The sequence below is a fragment of the Bemisia tabaci genome, chromosome 3 (assembly GCF_918797505.1).
Source record: "Bemisia tabaci chromosome 3, PGI_BMITA_v3".
Classification (NCBI taxonomy): Eukaryota; Metazoa; Arthropoda; class Insecta; order Hemiptera; family Aleyrodidae; genus Bemisia; species Bemisia tabaci.
This window is the reverse complement of record NC_092795.1, coordinates 152,887-176,694: the sequence shown is the minus strand read 5'-3', so window position 1 is coordinate 176,694 and position 23,808 is coordinate 152,887. Positions and strand designations below refer to the sequence as shown.

At 39.9% G+C, this 23,808-nt stretch overlaps 1 protein-coding gene across 2 annotated transcripts in view; it reads left to right on the top strand.

Annotated features, from left to right (window-relative positions):
* The window catches only part of LOC109040457 (G-protein coupled receptor rickets), a 249,241-nt gene that overhangs the window by 111,539 nt on the left and 113,894 nt on the right, over positions 1-23,808 (top strand). For both annotated transcript variants that reach the window (XR_011899417.1, XM_072297625.1), the window contains exon 2: positions 6,540-6,788. Coding sequence is in view for 1 of the 2 variants with exons in the window: in XM_072297625.1 (XP_072153726.1) it covers positions 6,559-6,788 (230 nt within the window). In the remaining variant the exon portion in view is untranslated. The remainder of the gene's footprint in view (positions 1-6,539; positions 6,789-23,808) is intronic.

The window sequence follows — 23,808 nt, the reverse complement described above, 5'->3', positions numbered from 1 at the left end:
TTGTAAACTTCCTTGATATTTCTCCTCTCTTTTAGTAGAATATTCTGTAGAAATTTCAAGCATGATAGTTGACTTGCTTTAGTTCGAAAAAATAAGATCGGAGCAGAGGTTTTGAGATACTTGGTTTCCCATTTTAGCCGTCGTTATGCATATTTTTCCTTGACATTTTCAGATTTTTTAGGGTCAACTGCGAATAATACGGTCTGGAAAATTGGGAGAAAAATATTCACCACTTTACTTATATATTCGTATATTGTCAAAGGAAATTTGGCAACATAGATCGCATAGGCTGAAGGCCCATACAGTGTTTTCTCCTAGCACCGTAGTATACGCAGCTGTTCACAGGTCAGGGTATCCGCAAGACCGAGAGAAAAAGTTCAGCTTCACGAATATTAAGCACGGTGTTCAATTTCGGCCGTATTCTTAAGTTCATGTAACCGCTCTCCCGTTCCTTAGGAACAGTATTCTCGGTTCTTTCAACCGAGCTTTTTCTGAATTTCGATGCTTGGTTAAATAAACAGGAGATACAAGCAAAAGAGCGGTCACAAGAAGGAGACAATACGGCCGATATTGAACACCGTACTTACGGTTCTTATGGCTGAACTTTTTTTTTCTCAATGAATGGTCGCATTTAAAGTCGCGTTCCTTAAATAGCTCCCTTCCGTTGGATGCCCCACATATTTTACATTGTGAATGAGAGAATTTTCGGAAACCCTTTGCATAATATCATAAAAAGGGCATTTTTTGCAACGCTTGAGTAAAATGTAGCACATATTTAGCACGGGTCCTTGAAAGTTTGATGTTACCAACTACTAACTGTTACGACTTCCGGTTGACAGTGGCGGGTTAAGAGTGAAGGGGGGGGGGGTCATTTTTTGATGTCGAGTAGGGGATTTAGTACTCCGAGGGACCTCTAACTGAAAATTTTATACACGGAGCCCCTCCCAAATTGAATTTTAAGCAATTTTAGCATATAATTTGTGCATTTTTGAAAAGTTGAAAAATGACGAATAACACCTCTTCTAGCGAAATTTTATTTTTGTATATGGACTAATTATTTCTGCGGTGTTGAGTATTGGTAAAGATTGGACAAGAGGGCAGGAGCAGGAGCGTGCTACTATACATATATGTGTTTCATATATGTAAGTAACATTAAGACGTAATAATAATATTACAGATGTAATAATAATACAAGTTTAAGAATATAGTTCTGTCCTAAAACCATTTTAGTGAAGTCTTATTAGCCGTTCTTTCTCCCTCTCCCCCTTTTTTGCACCTTTTTCCTTTTTTCAGTTTTTGACCCGATGGGGTGGGAGCATGCCACAACCTCCGCTCCCGGATCCGCCACTGCCAGTTGATGTTACTATGCCTCGGAAAATGAAAAGAGATCAATAAAGTTGTAATTTCAACCAAGAAACTTCAAAATATAAGCATTTTTCAATGATAAAACATGTACAATTTGGAAAGGCAGGTTGCCAAAACGAGCTATGAATACTCAAATTAAAACCTTACTGGGGGATTGTCCCATCATAAGGTTTCGTCAAGGCTATATTCGAACGAAAACCCTAAGTTCATTTAGAAAGGGCACAAAAAAGCCTTTTTTAACAGGCTGTTGTTTCAGTCGTAACTCCAAATTTTACGGAGCCGACATCTGGCTTCACTGCGACAGGGGATATAATAACGAGAAGCCGCTATGTTCATGCCATCCCGCGCCAACAATAAAAATGAGGATTAACGGGACAAGCCTCTGATACAAAGAATTGATAATGTCGTCGTCAAATGGTCATCAGATTAACCGTGCTCTTTTCGAAATGCGGCCCCTTTAAAGCTTTTCGAATCGCCCTAAGCTTTTAGATAATGCTTTCTTTTCTTCATGTTGCGCACAACAGACTTTGTCACCAATTTTTTGCAAGTGGCCTATCAAGTATGATAATTTCTCCATTTTCATCATCTATGCACTATCTATCTATCTTTGGAGATCTATTCAAGATAATGGTCTGTACATTAAAATGTTGGTGATTTAATGAGGGAATTGAGTCCTGGAATATGGTTAAAATACCCTTGTGAAGAAAGGAAAAGGTAGCAAAAAACCAGTGAATTGCAGCTATATCAGTGCATGAGTGTCTGAACGATAATAAATCGTGATCTCATGACTAATAAAAATAATTATTTTTAAAAAGTAAATAAAAAAAGGGTGTCCCCGGTTTGTTCCTCTTCTTTCATTTTCTTTGTTCAGTCCAGCATTTGACTTTTTATTTGGTGTTTTTTATAAACTCTACATTTGATTACATCAATCCTTCATTTTTATTGTATTTGCCTCAAGAAACTCAGAAATGCAAAATTGCATAACGGCGACTCTGCGTTCTGACGCAAGACCGCCAATTTGCGGTTCTGCGTTGATACTATGTTCCGAATGGCCGCATTTAAGAAACGTGTCGGAGCGCTCGGGGTGCAGTTACCTTTAAAGTCGCCGGTTCTCCGGAGCCAACTGAAAACTGAGCCATAGCTCAGCTTTTTTAAATTCATAATTAGACTTAGAACAAGTAAAATACTGACGGAAAAAATTACCTTTGAAAAGAAGCTAAAAAAGTCATGAGACGAAAAAGCGCCATAATGTCAATGAATCGGAAAAGGCCAAGCATCGGAGAAGCCAAGGATAGCTATGGTGGAGGCATGATTCGCACTGCATATCCAAGAAAACGCATAGAAATGCTTGTTTCTTTTAAACCAATGGTTTCTTACAAATTGTAATATATTTCAAGAGCGATACAGAAGATAAACGAGGATTTGATCAGACTTTTTTTTTAATGGAAAAATGACTTTTTGGGGTATTTACAAGTTTGTAAAATTTGACAGACTGAAACTTCAAATTTCCACAGAGATTTAATCACAAAGAAGATGAACATTAGGAATAGTTTCATAGAATGGCCTTTTGGATTTTTCCATCCTGTAAAGAGAGGGAAAAAAAAGTACCTGACCATGAGTAATGGTGCGTTGCAAACCGACGTACCTATTTCCGCGATTTTGCAGTGTCATCGTTGGAATTGTGCATCCCATTTTTTAATAGAAAAACTAAAAAATCTGGACTCCATCTTCAAGTAAACGATAATTCTACGTTAAACCTTCAGAACCTTTCGGTTGCTACAGCGACTTCTGTCTGTAAGAATCAGCGAAGGAAGGTCCTAGGTAAGTAGACCACATTTTTCAATATTAGGAGCTAAAATTGACGGCTCTGTTTAAAAACAACGCATGCACCATTAGTTTCCTTATTCACGGAAATGTTATTTAGGAATGAGCTAGAAATTGTAGTTCCTAATTGAAAAATGTAGTCCAATCGAAGCTGTGGGTGGAGGGAGGGGACGCGGACGCCTCATTTGCGGCGTTTAGTTAAAGAAATGTGAATGCATGCATTTCAAAGATATTTTTTACCTTTGATTTTTCATGGTTGTACAAGATTGGATAAGGGAGATTCTGGAAGAAGTCACCCATTAGATTCTCCTCTAGCACTTAAACTGAGAAGTGTGTTTCTCGGATGGAGCGTAGCGCCTCAGCAATAATTGAGATGTTAATGGGTGGTTTCACGATAATTAGAATAGTTTTGTCGCCGTAACGGACACTACATTTTTCAGTCATGTTTTTAGTAGTAATGATAATCACACGAATTTTCTTGCAGTAATCTACACAGGCTTACGTGTTATAACGCTTTTCAACGATTTATCGCTCTACTTTTCAATTTTAATATATACATGGCCGAAAATGTGCTGTCTGTTACGCTGACTTTTTACCGTGTAACGGACAGCACACTTTCGGAATATACATAATATCAATTGAGATGTAGAGGAATAAATCATTAGAAAGCGTTATAACACGTAACCCTTTGAAGATGAATGGGAAAAAATTCTAGTTATTATCAATACTACTAAAAATATGACCGAAAAATGTGTTGTCCGTTACGGCGACAAAACTATTCCAGTAATCGTGAAACCACCCTAATACTGATTGAGGGGCTTTGGTCGGATGTAGTTGGCGCTTAAGAGAAGAGCACGGGGACGGGTGCGCGCGGATGAGAAGCTTGGTCGCGTCGCGCAGTCCAAGTCGACGGCGGATTGTTTCCAGGAGTTGTGATGTATTGCAGCTTTGCCGCTGAATTATGAACGAATGGCAGAGTCAAACAACTTGCTAACTATCATAAATAAGAGGGCGTAATAATTAACTTTCCTCTATGCATCCTTCCACACCCGCATCCCTAAACGCCAAACAATATTGCCAAATTGCCATCGTCAAATGGGTCGCTCTACTACATAAATGATCGAGTCTCTTCTGCCGCGATGGCCAAGAGAGCTGTCGTCTTCAAATTTTCCGAATCCCGTTACTTTCAAAAGTTCGAGTTACTTACTTTCAATTTGTCTAATCTCTTTTAGATCAAGTTATACTCATGCAACTGAAACAGCAAAATTCGTCTTCTTTGCATACATGAAAATGAGACTCATGAGAAAGCCGTAAGGGCTAAAGAACGGACGTTGCTCCGAACAAAACAGCCTTAAGGAGCATTATTTTACCAGAGAGCCAATTAGGGCAGTGCTTGTGATTAATGACGCCCTTTCCTGCCAATTTCTAACCCTAGAGTTTGTTCGTGGTGTGTACAAAACTCAACTATAAAAGCATGCAGAAGATGGTACTTACGATTGTATTCCCCAATACAAGCCTAACTTACATTTGAGGAGGACCCGGACCCTTTTGTATGGTTGAAAATTAAATTTGTCGATTCTTAAATATCCGAATCATGTCGGAGTCTTTTTAAGATGATTCGAGCCAACGTGACAAATAATGGAGGCTTCTCTCATCATTGAAAATTTGCAGCGTCGCTTCTTGGCTCATTTTCTCAAAACTTAATTTTTACACTTGCAGCTCTTTTTGCTTGCACAGCAGTGTAGTACATATAATAAGTGATAGAGTCCTTGTGCCGTTTCTATATTACATCTTGATATTGATTTATCCTCTGGAAGATTAATTTTATTTAGCTTATTATGCTATCGTGTCACATTTTGTGGCAAAAGTTTACACGAACTTGTATCCTCTTGAGCAATCCAAGTCATGAGGTACACTCACGAAAAATGTCAAAAGTAGCAACTTGCTCATGATGAGATAATGAAAATAGAGGTGCGGGAATTCTTCATTTTTGGTATAAAAACATGGGGACGAATTGGCAACGTGTATGAGGTGTAATGATTTCATTTAATCTCTGCCGTCATCGGGAAAGCTAGACAATTTGGCAACTAAGGGCCCTTCTCTTGATCACGCAAACCGATTTTCCTCGCAGAAGTGTCACGCATAACTTCAAAAGCCATAAATTGAGAGCGTTTTTACTGCACATAAAGCAGCGTTAAGGCAGATAAGAGGACAAATCGCACAGAAGTCAAAATCACCCATTCAAAATCGAGCGTGATTTAATTATACACCACCGATATGGGTCGTGCTGAAACTGAGGTTCTCAACGAGAAAAGGTCCTGTGAAATCCCTGTAGAAAGACCTAAACAACGATGGTGGTCTTTGAGCGGCGAGTGACGGATGCGGCGTGGCGCGCGGCAGTTCTAATTACGTTACTAAATGAGGGCACAGTCCCTTTGTTTCCTTTGAAGTGATTCGGATAATCAAATTATCATCCCCCAAAATGACGGCCCTGCTTTTCAAACCCAAAAAATCTGAAAATGCCCTTTTCAGTGCCCAATGCTCCGGCAAATTTCTCAGATTATCTTGGTTTGTATTTTTGATGATTGCTAATGATGTCAGAGAAACATTTTATATACTGTCCACGTTGTTAATTATTTTGCATGATTTACGTGACTACACAGTTTCAGTGTCCCAGCAGGTTTGTTGTACAAAATCGAGGTTACAACGTGAAAATCGTCATTTCATCATTGAAATAGCCTCATGCACCGGAAAAAAATGAATGATATTGACCTAGATTTTGGTTTTGTTCTTTTCCATGTCGTAACGATTGCCACCTGAGCAGAGTAACATTTCTTTGGACTTTTTTTTGACGCACCCTAGGGGGAACCCTCCTGGGAATGTTGTGTAAGTTGCCCATGGAGCGATTATTTGGACGTATTTCTATCAAACAGAACTATGCGCAGGTGAGAAATCTGGGGTGTGCTCTAGAAATCTGGATAAGAAACAATATGGTCAGTGGGCGTGATTCCTTTTGAATAATTGGAAAAGCGGGATTTTAAATGAGCAAAGAGCACTTTGTGCCAACTGAATGCGGGATATATGAGCCGCGGGCATGGGACGAGAGCGTTGTGGACAGGGCTCATGAGATAAAGCGCACTAGAGGAGCCGCGACGACGGCATCCATCTCCGTTGACGTCACCGGCGCTTTATCATTCTCATTCACTCTTACGGGCAGAGAACTGACGAGCACGCCCCATATTTCTCACGTGCACTTAAATCTGTTTGATATTTATACGAGCGGTGCATTTGATTGAAGTTTTGAACTATAATGTGATAGATGCTAAAGAGGAATGGTATGTTTGTTTCAGATATGCGGGCGGAACTATTATGATAGTCCTGCTATTTCTGGCCTTGGTGATGGGGAGCTACGGCCGTGGTTCGGGCGTGGGCGGCGGTGGTGGCGGGACAAGGGTGAGCGTGGCGGTGCCGCCGCCGCCGCCCCACACCTACCCCGCGGACTGCCATGTGGACAACACGGACACGCCGAAGGAGCTCACCTGCCGCGCCCTCGGGCTTCCCGCCGTTCCCATCGGCCTCCCTCCTACCCTCATCAAACTGTAAGTTGCATTGCTCATTGCCCATTACAACACGTTAATCACCTCCCACTAACAACAGCTACTAAAGCAGACAACAATATCCGAGCGCTCATACGCTTTTCCCTGCCGCGCCCTTTCGCGTCCTCATCACCATCCAGAAATTTGCACAAGATATCAAGTTCCATAGTCGATTGCGCTCTATTTTCCAATCGAATACCGATGTGGGGACAGTACGACCATGTCCTTCATTTCCGAGGTTATTAGGTCATGAGGCTTCTTAGACTCAAAGAAGCAGCTGACCTCCGAACTCAAATTATCCACAATGATTTATTATTAAAAGTTCTACGATCCTCCGTTTAAAAGCACGCATTTGACTTAATTTTGCATAATTTTATCCATTTTTGCGGAAGAACACTCACTTATGCACATTCTTGGCCATCTTAATTTGATATTGGAATCTGATGATTGGCAGTGACATTTACCCGGTGCTTCATGTCCGAAGAGGGCAGCCAGTTGACTGCCCTATTGGGCCCCAAGAGCACCTTTTTTGGACATGCCTGTACTCTCCCCATCAAGTTATTCTATTCTACAATAAGTAACAAGGTGGTGACATGATGCTGGGTTCACACCATTTCGCGGGGAAAACTTAGGCAAGAAGTTCCGAAAATTTTAATTAGAGTCAACGATTTTTGAGCTCTAATAAGTACCAGTACTAAAACTAGTAATGTAAAGTAGTAAACAGCACCAGTATGTAGAATTTTTGGAACTTCTTGGCTTTGTTTTCCTCGCGAAATGGTGTGGACCCATCATCATTTCTCCACCTTCTTACATACAGATTCGGCCATTTCTTACCGTTTTTTCTCGTTTTATGCAATAAGGAGGTGCTGTTTCTGGCTTATTCATAAAACATTCGTCACAACCGAAAACCTCTAGGGCGCCCAAATATGTGAATTGCCGAAATTATATATTGAGCGTTCTTAGGCTGAACTTTATTTAGCACCTCTGAAAGCAGGTGCTATCGCCACTGAAAAAAACGAAGTTCAGTAGACCCGAACCAGTTAGGATGATATGAGCCCGGGTTTTGTTCGGTACACACAACCGAATAATTAGGTCTATTCAGCCAAACTGTTCGGTTCGTGCGACCGAACGATAACTAGTTCTTATAGTTCGGTTCAGCGAACCGAACAGTTTGGTTGAACAGGCCGAATAATTCGGTTGTGTGTACCAGGGCCGGATTAAGGGGGTGGCCACATGGGCCGCGGCCCATGGCGGCAAATCTAAGGGGCGGCAAAAATTTGCAATTTTTAAAAGTGTAGGTATAAAAAAAATCCGATTTATAAAAGCAAAATTAGAAACGAGAAAAGGCGACAAAATCTCTCATTCCCTGAGAGTATAGTAATTTCTAATTTTGTCGTCTCTTATTATTAGTGATAGAAGAGATAGCACCTTCAATAAGTCGAGTTAAGAGAGAGACCAAACACGCAATTTGGCCTGGAACGGCGTGACTTACAGAGAAATGATAACGAGGACTTGAGATGAAAAGGAGAAGCCCTCGGCGCGGCGATCGGCATGTAACAGATATTAGCGCCTACAAGACTGCACGAATACTTCACGCATTGCATCAAACACAGTGCGGTCATCGCGGTCAGCGTGAAACGGATAGCGTCAACAAGAATGCAAGAATACTTCACGCATTGCGCCAAACACAGTGCGGTCAGCGCGAAACGCATAGCGCCTACAAGACTGCGTGAATACTTCACGCATTGCGTCCAACACGGTGCGGTCTGCGCGGCGCGGCGGCGGAAGTTAGAATCATTGAACCACAATTATGTTAATTCTTTCATCATTTTTTCGTTGATTTCTTATGAATGGAAGGCCTTGTCCACACAGAGATAGGTTTACGGAGCTTAATTTTCGCGCAAAGTTTCGTGAACTTTTGCTAGTAGTGTTGACAGGGCTTCCCCAAAAAATGTGTTCAACACGAGTAAATGCGTTTTATGCACCCGTCCCCCGCTGACACGTTCATTTGATGGTTTTTATCGAGTTTCAAAACGAATGAGAAGGGGGTGGCATAATATAGGCGGCCCATGGGCGGCAAGTAGGTGAATCCGGCCCTGGTGTGTACCGAACAAAACCTGGACCCATTTTATCTTAACTAGTTCGAATCTATCGAACTTCTTTTTCAGTGATATAATGGAACGGGTATGCGAGACACGATCCTCCACACAGGGATTTATAATGAGTAAGCTTTTACGGTTTAAGATCTTCAATATTTTTGAGCCCCTCGGCATGTTGCAGTATAATAGGCTATAGCGTCTTAATGGCTAATCCAGCCCTCAATTTCTAGTAATAAAAAGTGCTTACCCTTTATGCATAATAAAGCCCAATTTAACTATATTTTGCAACAAAAAACTAATATATATTGTTCACATACAAAAGCACCTATCTAGGCAAGGTAATAACACGTACGTTGTTTCTTAAATGAGACAGAAGAATGAGTTTCTTCATGCGGAGTCTAATGGGCCAAAGACATGGTGCGCATTAAGCATTCTGATCCCAGTTTTCCACTCAAAATATCATCTAGAACACGATTTCCACGGAGAAATTTTCTAAAGTCAACTTCTAACTAAGATATCAACGTTCTTAGATTACATCGGCTAAGGGGATTTTGAATTCCCTGCTCACGAGATGAAAAAAAAATCTACGTGAATCAAATTGCGTCTTACAACATTTTTGACAGGAGCCTTAATCAAAGAATGTTCCTTCCCCGCCTTGTGTTGTTCGAAGTGACGACCACGTCCAATAGCTGAGCTGGGGCACCGAAATAAAGGTTTCCATTGCCTCATGTCGCAAAGACTACTACGGTAGCGTTTAATGCGCCATTTGACTCGCGTAGACTTCTGGTTATTGATCAGCGGAAGGTTTAAAACGCATGTAAAAACGTTTAATAACTTAGTTTGGAGTTTATTCTAGTCATTTTCGTTGCGCGAATCTTGCGTTACGTGAAAATGTGAAGAGAAAACGTATGTATGAGAATGCTTACATTCCATGCAGTCGGTCACCGGGAAGTTTGGATGCTGTGAACGAAATCATGAGCTTTCAACGCATGTCAACCGAACTTTTTTCCGCGTGAGCAACAAAAAATCGACTCTGGAGGATTTGCATTAATTACCGTTAATTGCCAGGAGTTTCTTGACGGGCGACGCTAACAGAAGAGGTATTATTTTCGGAAATGGATCCTCCCCCTCAAGCTTGAGAAAATGAGAAGTTGGCGAAGATTCGGACAAAGAAATAAATTGCTGAAAGTTTAAAGTTTGAGGGAGACAAGAGCTTGTATTCAATGTTAAAGCTGACAACATCATAAAATAAACTCCATTCAATAAGTTGGGCTTCCAAACTTGGGGAGTATCAACTTATCGTGGCTCTCCATCACCTGCGCTGGAGGCGCTTGCGCTCGCGAGAGGCAGTCAGGGATGAATGGGCGCTAACTGCCGCGTCGCGCGCGTCTATTGAGATTGCAATGCCGACGCGACGCGACGCGACGCGACGGATTGTTCTTTTCTTAATGTTCTCCCGTCTGCTCCTAGCTTTTCTAAGCACAGTTCCTTAACGGACCTCGGAATCAACCACACTTCACTATGAAAAAAGATCCAGTTGAATTTACTTCGCACCAATAGAATGTGACAATTCGAAATTATAAGTGCTTTCAAGGTGAGTTTCGGTAGAATAGAGTAAAAATATAGTTAGGATAAGGCAAAAAAACTAAATTTAAGCGATACATAGAAAATAATGTTATTTAAATATTCATGATGTGATATTATTATTAATGAAAATAACCGCGATTGAACGTACAAGATATCAGGCGGTCAACACTCTACGGACAATACTGAATGGCTCGATTCCTTGGGCCATACAGATTAAGGCTTTATATGGACCGCGTTTAATGGAAAGGAACCAAGCCACATCAGCTATTGCCAAATTTAACTGATTGTGAGCAATTTAATTTTTTACGAGAGCTTAATTCGTGCTGATTCCTTTGAAAATTTTAAGAGCTTTGTTTCATACTATGGAGAAAATTCACTGAAATTTTCACGAAAATCCGTACTATCGTTTTCATGTAAAACATTAAATTGCCGAATCGAATTAGGCAATAGCTCATGTGGCTTGGTTCCTTTCTGTTTAACGCGGTCCATATATTGTAGTACAAAACTTTCTGAGTAGTGTAGTGTATAGGATTTGCGTAGAATATACATAGTTGCTTTTAGCATAAAAAAGTCCAAGTAAAGATAATGTAAATCATGATTATTATTATTTTTTTTTTAAAATCCGCAGCCGTAGCTCCCAAGGGAAGTGTTCCTGGGGAAAAAAATGCGTATTTTGTGAAAATTTTACGGCGAAAACTTTCCCCGAATTCTCGAAGAATCACTGGCGATTCATGAACGTTGGCAGCACTGTTTTTCCTCGATCTAAATGCATGTAAAATGAGCTATTCTTAGCAAGGCAGCTTGCCTCACCTGAAACCGATATTTTTGATGGATTTCAAATATATGTATATTAACAGTATTTCCAACTTGCAAACACTGCATTAGACGTCCTTTTTAGATTTTCCTCGTCGAATTTCTTCTCGAGACAACCGGAATCGTCATTGTCTTGAAGAGAAATCAAATGAAGAAAATATTGAAGCCCTCTTAATATTTTCCTCTTGGGGAGATCTTGGAGAAATATTTCACTGTGTGTTGGCCAACTCTTGGACACCCTGTGTTGCGATAGAGGACTCATTCCCTAGGATAGACTTGTAATGGTGCAACGTCTGCGCCGCTCTAGGGAGAGAGAAATATCAGAGCGCCTTCAATTTTATTGATGCAGCGTGGATGTCCTTTGGACACGATTAGTTGCATCCATGTCCGGGGCGGGCCGATTTAATTGTTGTTTTTTCTCCCTTCCTACGAGACTACCCCATTGTGATCAAAGGGTCGTATTCATAGTCATTCCTTAAACGACGAGGCTTCCCAAAGCCATGAAAATCACTTTAGATAAGGAAACCTCACAGTTGATGGGACAACCATGAATATGACGTCTATTGGGGCTTGAGGACGCTTTTAAAGTAAAGAGTTATGAAAGGAACCATCGTTGAAAAACTTGAGTTAAATTACACGTTTACTTTCGGAAATAGACTCTTACAAGGAATCACACGTATTTTCTATCGCAAATAATATGATATAAAAAGGAAAAAGACTCTGTAATTTTGACAAACTATAAATAGGGCACAGACCTACCTTAAAATTATTTACAAAACCTGCGGCACGTCTTCTTTTGTGTTTTGTATTTTTTGCAATCTCAAATCCCTGTAATCTATTATGAGCGCCTTTGTACAAAAATGTATTAAACATGTATCTGAAACGAAAATTGAGCCCTAAACCTAAAAATTATTCATGTTCTTGTATTGGGAGAATAGCACAGATCGCACGCCGGAGCACTGTGGTGGGATCCCTCGCCGGACAGCGGCTCAGCGAGGAGGAAATACTGTGACATCAAAGGTTAGGTAGGTTTTTCTCTTGTTTCCCGTGTGAACCGCGGCCAGCCCTAGATTGATCAGCACTCTTCGTGAGATGCTATTGGCGTAAAGGGGCAGGACGCGCGGAACGTGGGAAGCGGCGCGCGGCGCGGCGGTGCACGGTGACGCGCGCGTTTTCCGGAAAATTTCCAAAGTCAGTCGCTCATCTTCGCCGGGACGGGAAATGTCGCGATTCCGTGATACCCAGGAGCACGTAAAATTCCATCCCTGCGTCCTCGAAGTGTTATTCGGTGGTGTTGAATCAACCTTTGCAAGACCCCCGGCATAGAGGATCAGCAACCAGGCCCCCCACATCCATCAGTGGGCCCCGCGGTAGGATCGGTCAGCGGGGGGGGGGGGGCTTTCAGTAAACTATGTAAGGGGGGACCGCCCCCCAGCAGGAGGGGAGTTCGAGGTTAATATTCTGCCTCCAATCTGAGTAATTTAATGCTATTTCCGCACTTATTCAGATTAGATTATGCAAGATTTTTGTCCTTTCAAAATTTTAGAATAATTGCAGTTGTTTGAAAATTTGTAATGAGCCGCTATGAAATAAAAAAAAACATTCGACGTATAATTTTTTTTTAAAAATATACTTAGATAAAAAATCATTTTAAACTTAAAAGGTCTTTAATACCTGAAGTGAACTATTGAATCAGTTCTGACTTGAGTAAAATTTTACCTGTGATGAAGGAAAAGGAAAATAGAAGGAATGAAAACATATTAAATTTCAGCTTATTGCACAAAGAAAAAAAATATACCTCTGAACTGAGATGGGGACAAAGTTTTGGCAAAAGATAGCCTATCCCAGGGGCCGACGCAAGCCTGTCTGGGCCTCGAGCAAAATCTCAAACAACAAAATTTGTTTACTTTTGCCGGCCGATTGGTAATACAAATGGAAACTTTTGTGCTTCTGCGAGGCCCCACCGGGCCCTCCCAGGCCCCGGACCCCGGGGCTGGAGTTCCGGCAACCCCCCCTCCTTTGTGGGGGGCCTGTCAGGAAAATAGAGTCAACCGACTGTTGCCTCCCGCCAAGTCCTGGTGTGCTAGCTGTAGTTTTTGTCTCCTTTTGAGTATCGGTTGTTTTGGAGAGTTTTTGGAAGTTTGGAAGATTTTTAAGAGGATTTAGGTGTGTTTTTCGGTTTCGTTGTTCTGGAATTTGATACGTGTACTTTGTCTATGATTATTAAATCAAATCTCAACAGCTCCTGATCGTTGTCTTGTTATCATTCTACCAAAGTGAGCTATCCGTGGCTCCTAAAATTCGCGGATTGGTGGAGACTCTGCCTTTTAAGCGCCCCCGAAAACGCTCTTTACGTCCCCAGAGCGAGCCCGTGTCAAGTGCGTTGCCGGGCGTCTTCCTGACGTTTCATATCTATTACAAAGGAGGTGTGAACTTGCCTTCAAATTAACAAAAGTAGATTTTCATGTGTTTTTGGCAGTTCTCATATTTGTTGGTGTGAATGATTACGACCCTTTCCAAGGACTCTTTTCTGAAATTACACCGCTGAATTTAACTCCAAGTCAGCGACGATTGTGCGTTTAAATACACTATTTCTAGGGCTTCCTTAAACGTACCTTACAGTGACAATATACACGAGATAGGGATTCCTGAGGGAAGGTGCTGTTTATGAATTCGACCTAGAGTCCTAATCCCTACAAGCAAATCAATTCTTCTCCTGCGGCTGATCATTTGTCGAAAGACGAATTCGATGACTGCGACGCTGTTCCCCGTTGGTGGATGGCTAGGGTCCGAAAGGCAAGGTGCTACACGAGGTCATCCGCGTAAGCGAGTTGATTGTTGGAGCGCCTTGGAACGGTGACTCGAACCCTATAAGGGAATAGATCAATAACTTTAAAACATGAGGCGCGCTCATCTAGGATGGAACAACCGCCCTCGCTAACCGGGGGGCTCCGCGGGGCGATTACGTCCAAGAGCTTATTAATTATACCTATTTTAACGTCGACCGTTTAAGAACCGAGCATTGAAATGATACCATCATACGCGCGTCCACTCGCTGGCTTTGCGACTGTCTCGACCGTTGTCTCCACTTGAAATGGGAAACCTAGAAAATATTTAATTCAAAGTCCGGGTCTCTAAAAAACTCTGGTCAATTGGACTAGTCCGTCAATTTTCCTCTTTTTCAGACAAAAAACGTAACCATAATTCAAAATAGGACAAAATCCATTTCTAACGAAAAATTTTATTGATTTTTGCTCTGATAGGTAACGCAACAATCAGCAAAAAATTGGATAGGAATTGCATGGTCATATTCTTGTGAAGAAAAATAATTTTTAAGTAGATTTTGCTACCTTGGAACAGTTGGAATGGAGTTACGACTTTTCATCTGATAAATGACTTTTTGCGCTTCATTCCGCTCTTTCATGGTGTTTGCTTATGGGAGGAGGTAGCGCGGAAGGGCCTCATTTCCAAAATTATCTGATGCAATTATAAAGTCTTAGAGCTGAGCAAAATAAATTGAAAAGGAATCTTTGGACTTCTTTGGAGCCCTTTCAACCGATTTTTGAAGTACAGAGCGCGTGACAATCGGCTATGACCGTAGGGAAGGTGAGGGCGACGCCATTAGGTTCACTTCGGTTTAGTTGCGCGGGTTGCGGCTTCAAGTCTTGCGGGAGTTGCGGGGACAGAAGCAATTAATTTCCTGCCTTAAAAGCGACGAGCAATGACTGAAAGTTCCTGACAGAGTTGCCGATGTTATTTACATAAAATCACGGATATTCATTTTAAAGTTTTGAGAACACATGTTACTCAGATGTTTCGACCAAGGACGTACGCGCGCTTAATGGCAATAATAAGTAAAAAAAAAGTTCCTTTACAAAAACAAACATATTCAGGAGTGAATGTATGGGTTTGTTTATAATTGCCACGATTAAATTTTTAAATCTATGAATTATATAACTCTTTAAAGTGCAACCGCATAATGTTTTATTGTTAGCAAAGAGGGCAAAGTATTCGCCTAATAAAAAGCGAATTTGATCAATGATCGAATCGACGGAATCATTTTTATAATTGATGGAGGATACAAAGGATGTAGGATTTTTTTAGTGGATTGAAAATTAGATATGATACACCACCAAATTAGCTTGCTAAAAAAATTCAACTGTACAAGCGCAAATAATTTCTAAGAACGAATGAATGCTGTGTGGTGTTCCTGGAAAGGTTTTCAGTGTATGTGACCTCAGTGGCAGCCGTGCAAGGGTGGTTATTCTTTTAGGGAGAATCTTTCTGTTCTGCCTTGCATTGCTGCCAAACACCATTTGGCGTTTTACGTCTTTAAAACTTCGATATTAACCGATACTTCGAATAAATCACGACTGCGCTGTTTGGCAGACTTAACATGATAAAAATAATGCACAACTTGAGGTTAGAAGATGAGAGGCAAAAAAGTTTCATCCATTTATTTAAACACTCCTTTGATCGGCGAATGTCCTAAGTCTTAAAAAGAGCTTTCGGATCGAACTATAGGTACAAAAATTTATCTTATTTATCTTTGATTACTTTTCACAGGTTTCAACTCGTACCTATCCTTTCATTAGATCACAGTTAATCATATGCAGTTTTATAGAAAAGAGATATTGGTGTAATTTAAAAGTAGCAAAAACATCAAAATGAAAATAATTTCTTCCACCTTCCCTCTTCTTTTTAATTTAATTGCTGAATGGAAAAAAAAAACTGTATCTCCTTTTAAAATTGTATTTCATCCTTGAGGCGGCCTATTTATGATATTTTTCATATCAACAAAATTTTGCACGGAGTATGGAACTTTCACCAAACTACTAGCTACAAAATTTACACTCAAGTGATCGATACGACGTCATTTTTCTATGGAGAATTGCTATTTCTGGCCAATCCATAGAAGCGTATATACGCAGGGATTTTAATGGTTCATTTGTGTTTTCCAAAATGAGCTCATAACAGTATTCCCTGATAGCAAATAGCAGCCCCATTTTTCAGTATTGTATATCAAACTACCGGAAAACTGATTAGATTACCTACAAAGTTTCAATCAAAGTTCAGTTAAAACCGTCTTTTTTTATTTTTTACTCTGGCAATCAGGTAACAAGACAAAACGGTAGACTTACCTCAACCAAAAATTATCAGGTCTTGGTACAATCCGTAATATTCGACGGAGACTATATTTTGCATGAGATTTGGCAACTTTGTGACGTGGTTGATGACCTTACAACGTTGTTCGACGACCTCCAAAGTCAAAACGAACGCGCGCCCCACTGAAAAGTAATTTAATTGGAAATAGTTACCTTATGTGAGAAAGTTTCCAACCCCCGATTCCTATGTTCTCACATTGCTGTCGTTTAGCAACCCGAACTCTAATTTAAATCGTTCGAGGGAAGAGAGGGCAGAGAGCGGAAAACTTATTAGACTACTTAGATTTATTTTAGAGGAATTATGGTAAACGATCAACATTTTCTTGCTCGAAGGGGCGAAAATCCCCTAACAGTTGAGTTACCTACCACTTAAGAGAATATTCCAGTATGTGGAAGAACCAAGATCCTTGATTGCAGTTTACCATTAGTAATATTTTCTTTTTCACCTCTACCAAGCATCTCGCAAGCAGATTTTTACATGAAAACTACTATTTGGGTGTAAGTTATTTTATAATTTTCCTTGAGAAGTGAAGCCTAGCAGTGCAAGAGGTTACAAGATGTGCTTGATTTATTGCCCCAACAAGATCCGTAAAATAGCATAGTATCCTGAGAAAAATGATGAATTGATGAGTTCCCTCGAACAAAGTCGAACCAAAAAAAGATTCAAAAATAAATTTACTAGTGGGAAAAGTGCTCAAATTCTGTTAAGACCTCTGATGAACGTAGCCATTTTAAAGGTGGAAAATATTAATACTAGAAATACCATTCATGTATAATTTCAGCGTTATGTACAAAAAAGGCACCGTAGTCACGTGCATAGATGGTATCTACCTCTCAAAAAATAATGACGACGAAAGTCAATCTCAATTACGATGTTTCAAAATCGCCGCTGATGACTCATTTCTTCTTTCATTTCTAGAAAAACCATTACAATCATTGTTTGAAATGTTCATAGAATACATTCTTTGATGATAAAAATCCAATGAAACTACCAAGAACATAATGATTTCTGTCGACTTTTCTTTGAGGTATAACATTTGATGAAAAATTTGTAATGTTGTTGATTTAATTACTTGCTTCGTGAACGTCATCGTCTGTTAAGATGTAAGTGGTGATACCTGTGAAAAAGTAAGCGAGCTTTACTTCGTCGTCTTTTGCACAGACTTTCAATTCTTAGTACCTATAATTGATTTTTATTTTTATTTTTATTTTAATTTAATTCTTAAATTCAGCTGCAATACACGTGTGGGTTAGTTTTTTTGTAACAATTACATATAGCTAATGGCCAGTTTCGAATGGCGGGTGAAGTACGTTTTTTTGTTCCTACCAAATTAAAGCCCTGTGGATTTAATCCTATATGGAGGCTATTAGCTCAAGCTGGGCCGTGTTAATGCTAAACCGGAATCTATTGGAGGAACTTGGATTTTTTCCATAGTCCGCTCGGCAAACGGAGGACCTATTCTATTAGATGTGCCCGACAATTTATGTAGCTTGGGCGAGGGGGGCTAATACGAGAGCACCCATTGAATATACATATGACCATTTAATCCGCAGTAGCGTCGATATCCAATTGGATATTTGCCATACATTTCCCTCCTAACCCAGCCATTCCTAACTGAGCAGTTTAAATTCTCAGTTCGTCTTAACCTGTCTGAAGCAGTCAATCTGTATGGATCACGTGAGGGTGGAGGAGGAACTCGCAAAAAAAAAATAGAAAAATAAAAAATAAAACAATTCGACAGCTGTGACTCACACGACTTAATTTAATTGGCGCGATGAAGGTTTCTCAGGTTTCCGGCATGTAGAGAATATTTTTCTGCCGCGGCGGCGCGCGTTTGAAAGCCCCACACGTGGCACGCGCACGGTCCGATCTTTCGTTAGCTACGTTGTTCAACTCTCCGGTCTGCTTTACGGAGGATTGCCAGTGGAGAGCTCGGAGGATTACCCGAAGACTTGACGTCAGCTATCTGCATTGTCACCGTCGTCTCCCGGATTTGACCATTTGGACTGGGCAGTTGCACCAACGGGGGGCGTAACAGGTATATTACAATTCCCCGGTTTGAGGACCCTTCCCAACATAGCTGAAAATTATAAAATGACGTTCCTCCTCCTGGATAAGGGAGAAATTACACTGAAAAAAAAAAAAAAAACTCCGGCCGTAGGAGCCGCAATTACGGGCTATATAGACATACCGTCAGTTCCGGGCTCAAAGGCTGGAAATTCCGGCTGCTGGAGGCGTAGCTTCGAGTGCTCCGGGTTCAGAGGCCGAAGCTATGGCTCCAGCAGCCGGAATTTCCGGCCTTTGAGCCCGGAACGGACGGTATGTCTATATAGCCCGTAATTGCGGCTCCCACGGCCGGAGTTTTTTTTTCAGTGCACATTATGAGCTGAACCCCATCTTCCATTCGAATCGATGTTTTTCAGAGTTCAAGTGAAAATTGAGCCTCGTCTCTGCGAGCAGGCCCGCCACATCCCATCTCAGGCCCTGGTGCCAGTTTTAAGGTCCGGGCCCCAAGCACGGAGGGGGGGGGGGTCCGAGGGGCATCCCCCGAGAAATTTTAGAATTTATACGACTAATCAGACGCATTTTGAAGCTTCCATAAAGAATTTTTCCATCAATTTCTGCGGAATAATTATGTTTTTTTTTCTACTTTCAGCCCAAAATACTTGCTAATTGTTGCATTCAAAACATCTGGAAAATTTTTATTTTTTTATTTTTTTTTTTGGGGGGGGCATATGATACTATTTTCAGTTCTATGAGGGCCAGGCCCCCCTGGACTCCCCCTTCGTTTGTCCATGGCAAGGGAGTTGAGCCATGAGCCATTGAAGTCGAGGATTCGTGGATAGTCGATTTCCTTTGACATTTTTGCAGTGTTGAATGCATAGCTGAAGTGCGCTCCAGCTTGAATTGTATTTACAAATGGGTGGTTTTTCTACGAGGATTAAAAATAAACGAGTGGCACGGAATATAACGAAAGAATATGAACTATGCAAAACGATAATCCGGGTATCGGAACTTGGCTGTTTTGAAAACGCCTTCAAATGCGGCGTGATACCTCACGCATTCCGGAGAGTTCAAATAGTTGTATCGTTGCGCCGTAAGAATGAGACGGAAGATTAAAATGGAAATAGCCTCCATGCACGCTGGGCTTGTCAATTTCCTTTGACACTTTTGCAGCAGTGAATGCATAGCTGAAGTGCGCTCCAGCTAGAATTGTATGTAGCAAGTGGGTGGTTCTTATACGAGGATTAAAAATAAACAAGTGGTAGGAAATAAAACATCATTATAGGAACTATGCAAAACGTTAATCCGGATAGCAAAACTAGGCTGTTTTGAAAATGCCTTCAAATGCGGCGTGATACCTCACGCATTCTGGAGAGTTCAAATAGTTGTATCATTGCGCCGTATGAATGTGACGGAAGATTTAAATGGAAATAGCCTTCATTCTGCGAGAGAGGAACAAGGAAGATTCGCACAATGTAACGAAGGGAACTTGGTCGGTTTAACATTAAACACTTTTCCTAGTGTTCTACCGGTGGCTTTATGTCTCTGGACGGTTCTCAAAAATTGGCGTTCGAACATTTCCTCCCCCATAGCTCCACCGTCGCGTCGCCGCGCCTTACCCCACCACCACCCTTCCCTCCAGAAACGGGCGTCACAACGGGAATTCCAGCACACGTCACCTCGAGGCGGCACGCGGTATGCCCCCAGCCCTGACTCCCGGAGAATTTATATGAGCGAGTTGCTTAGAACAGGGAGTACGTCCACTTCTCAAATGAGCCCCAGATAGATAGTATTCTCTTGTAGCCGAGGGGTCATCTGGCAATGTGCATGCTTACTTTAAAGAACAACCCGTTTCTTTGAGAGCTTCCGCAGCCGGCAAGTTGCATCTCAGTAACTTAATTAAAACAAATGAATTACGAGGCGGTCGTATTATCCTAATGCTATGCAATCAGGTCGTAAGTAAGAATGGTAATGGTTTAATGAGAGCCCCCTTAATTTATGATCGGATCGCATGCAATAGCTAAATATTTAATCATCGGTCGCAGCTGAACCCGACTTATTATCCAGGCCGTGGCTCCTTTGAAACGTCTGAAATTTACCAATTTTTCTTGTTCGAGCGGTTTCGAGGGTATTAGTGTTTTCCGCGCAATCTGGCAACTGGGGGTTGTAATCTCTTACGTGGGCTCGTTGTGAATGTTGTCATCACCGTAGCACCGTTTTTCTACCTGAATCCATGAGTAAATGGGTCTGTCTTTGCTTAAGACATAGATCCGTCGTTAAATTGATACGGGTTTTGCTCATTTTAATGAGACAGGATGTACCTACAGTTATGTTCAGCGAATTGCAAAATTCACATAATCCTCTTTTTTAAGCGTGCCAGTAGGGCTCGTGTTTTGAAATCTCTCGGATGTACCAAAGTACAGCACACCGATCAACCAATGCTATTCATGCAACGCGCCGTTCTAATACTTTTTTCCTCGGATCCGCTTTTTTGTATTTGAACCGTTATACTGTTAAGCCGTGGTGGTCTTTTACCAAAAAACCGAATTAACTGTTGATTGGAAACCCTTGGGAATATTTTCCTGTCGAACCCGTATTATTTCATTAGACAGAAATCTCATGTAAGCTTTTCTACGCTTGGAGGACTCAACTTTAGAAGCTTCTTTCCCACCAAAACTTTTTAGCCAATGAGTGTCTTGTACTGTAAGTGCAATCTGTGACGAGCCTCGTGACTTATTATGTCATATGCTAACCGTGGATCTACCGATATAGCTTTGGGTGTCCGGTTTCGAGCAAGGCAATAAAAGACGGCGAGGCAACCCTCGCCTCGCCGCGCCATCGAACCTTAACTTTTACGCCCGATTAACCATTCACCATGACGCCAGGATCCACCAAATTTTCCCAAACATTGATTTCCGTCTATTTAGCGAATGTTTACTCACTCTCCGTTAAAATACAAATAAAAAGAGACCTTGTTTGTATAAATCGGCCAAATAGGAGAGAAGTTACAGTTCGAAATCCAAAATCCTTGACGCGATTCCCAGGTAGCAATAGTAACAGTTCAAAATTGCAATTTCACAACAGTTTTTACACTGTTACTTTTGTGCACTTTTTCATCGAAAAATTTGCTCTAGTACAACAGTTGAAAAACCAACGGAAAAGAGAAGTCCTTTGCGACTATAATCACTGAAAAATTTTTCTTACATACTTAAAAAATACCAGTGGAAAATTTATAATTTAGTCATGTTTTCTGAAAATATAACACAAATTTAACTAGTGTTATACACCGATCGAAAAGGAAACTATTATTGCAATAAAAACATACTTAGATTTGAAATAAAACGACGGTTTAAAATTCTCAATCAAAATCACTTACTTAACAAAACTTTTTTAAAGAAAGGAAAGTAGATTAACATTTTAATAACTAAAAAAAGTTAAAAAAATTATTCTAATTTATTTTTTTTTAAAGTTGATTTCATAAAACACAGAAGTAGACCATTTTGTTTTAAAAAAGCTATTTTACAAAACATAAAGTATTATACTGTACTAATGAGAAAAATTTAATCTAAATCAATAAAAAGATAAAAAAAAGACAATAAAAAACAAATTTAAATATCTCATTTGTTGCCATATTTTTGCAAAACACATTCTTATAAATAACCATGAAATATTAATTATTATTACATTATTTATTAAACAATATTGGTGAGAAACTATTTTTAAATCATTGTTTCCTGAAAACCGGTGTAGCTTTAATTTTTGTCGAAAAAGAATCCTTATAAAAAACTTTGATAACTATTTATCACTAACAAGGAAAATATAATTTAAATCGATAAAAAGACACAAGTGATAGTGATAAAATGACAGTTTAAATATCTGATTTATTGCAGTTTTTCTGCAAAACATTTTATTTTAAACAGTTGTGAAATATAAATTAGTATTACATTATTTTTTTAAATACCGATTTTAATTTCCGATTGTTTTATTGTAATCGGGGTGTTTCCTTTTATTTCCGATAGAGAGCTCCGATTTATTTTGTTTTTGGATGGGTCGTTTATGGTGTCTAACCTTTGTGTGTAGTGAAAACATAAAATATATTATTTATATTCTACGACATACGTTTTTTTATCGACGGCTTCTATGTTTGCTTTGTTCGGTGCATATGAGTGGATTTTCTTCTCACATTTTTGATGACCCCCCTGTGGTTAACTGTGCCTAGACAGGGCATGGGCCTATCTATAGCGTTGATTGTAGTGTGGTGTGTCGAGTGTAGTCACACCCCTGCTGCATAGTCTTTGTTGCTCCTCCTTAGAGGAAGTATCGGTGCTCACCGTCATCGGTGTTCAAAATAGAAATATGAGGCCTGAAACTGGGGAGTTCTATAATTGATCTTTTAAAACCAAAAAATAACAGTTTAACAAAATATTAAAAACGAATAAAATTTCATATATTGACACTGTTAATTTTCAATAAAACTACAATTTTACGAGTCGTTCTATTATTAGAAATTAGTTTTTCTATGGATATTTTAAGTTTTTTTTTAATACTTTACAAGAATAATTCAAAACTCGTATTCAACATTTAAATTTTTTATTTTTATTTTAAGACAAGTGTCGCTTTACACCAGTAAATTTTCCAAATGAAATTTGTTTTTCACTACTTTAATCATTGTTGATTTATGTCAATAAATTATTTTAAACTGTTATTTTTAACTTCATAAAATAGGAATATAGCGCCTGAAACTGTTGTAACTGGGGAGTACTTTAATCGATCTTTTCAACCGATATAAATTGTTTTTTTATAATATATTAATAGGAATTAAAACTCTCATTTAATAGCAATAAAACTGTTATTTCGAAGATATAATAAAAATTATTTTATAGCAGACCTTGCTACCTGGGTTTCGATGCACGGCAGTTCGCCCAAATGCTGCCTATCAGCTTAAGATCAAGATAATTGGACGGAATCTTTAACATTAATTGATATTCAACGTTCATGAATCAATATTTTCTCCCAAATTTAGCAAAAAGTACCAATTGATTCAGATAGCAAAGACGTGAAAATATTAGGTATATGTGTCCAATATTTCAGTTTATTTGGCACGCTTTTCCAACATATATATGTTGGATTTTTCTTCTTGTTTATATTTACAATGTGCCACCTGGAATTTAGTGGAGAGTCTCTCTTTGTCTCTGCTCTAGAAATTAGCAAACAAATAAAGCAAAAGCATTTTTGGCCCCGCGGTCAGAATTAGGAACCGACTGATTAGATTAGATACTCATGATGGTAAAATATGCGCAGGCGGTTCAATAGGAAGGACCGTCTAAATGACATACCTCCTTCCTTCAAAATGT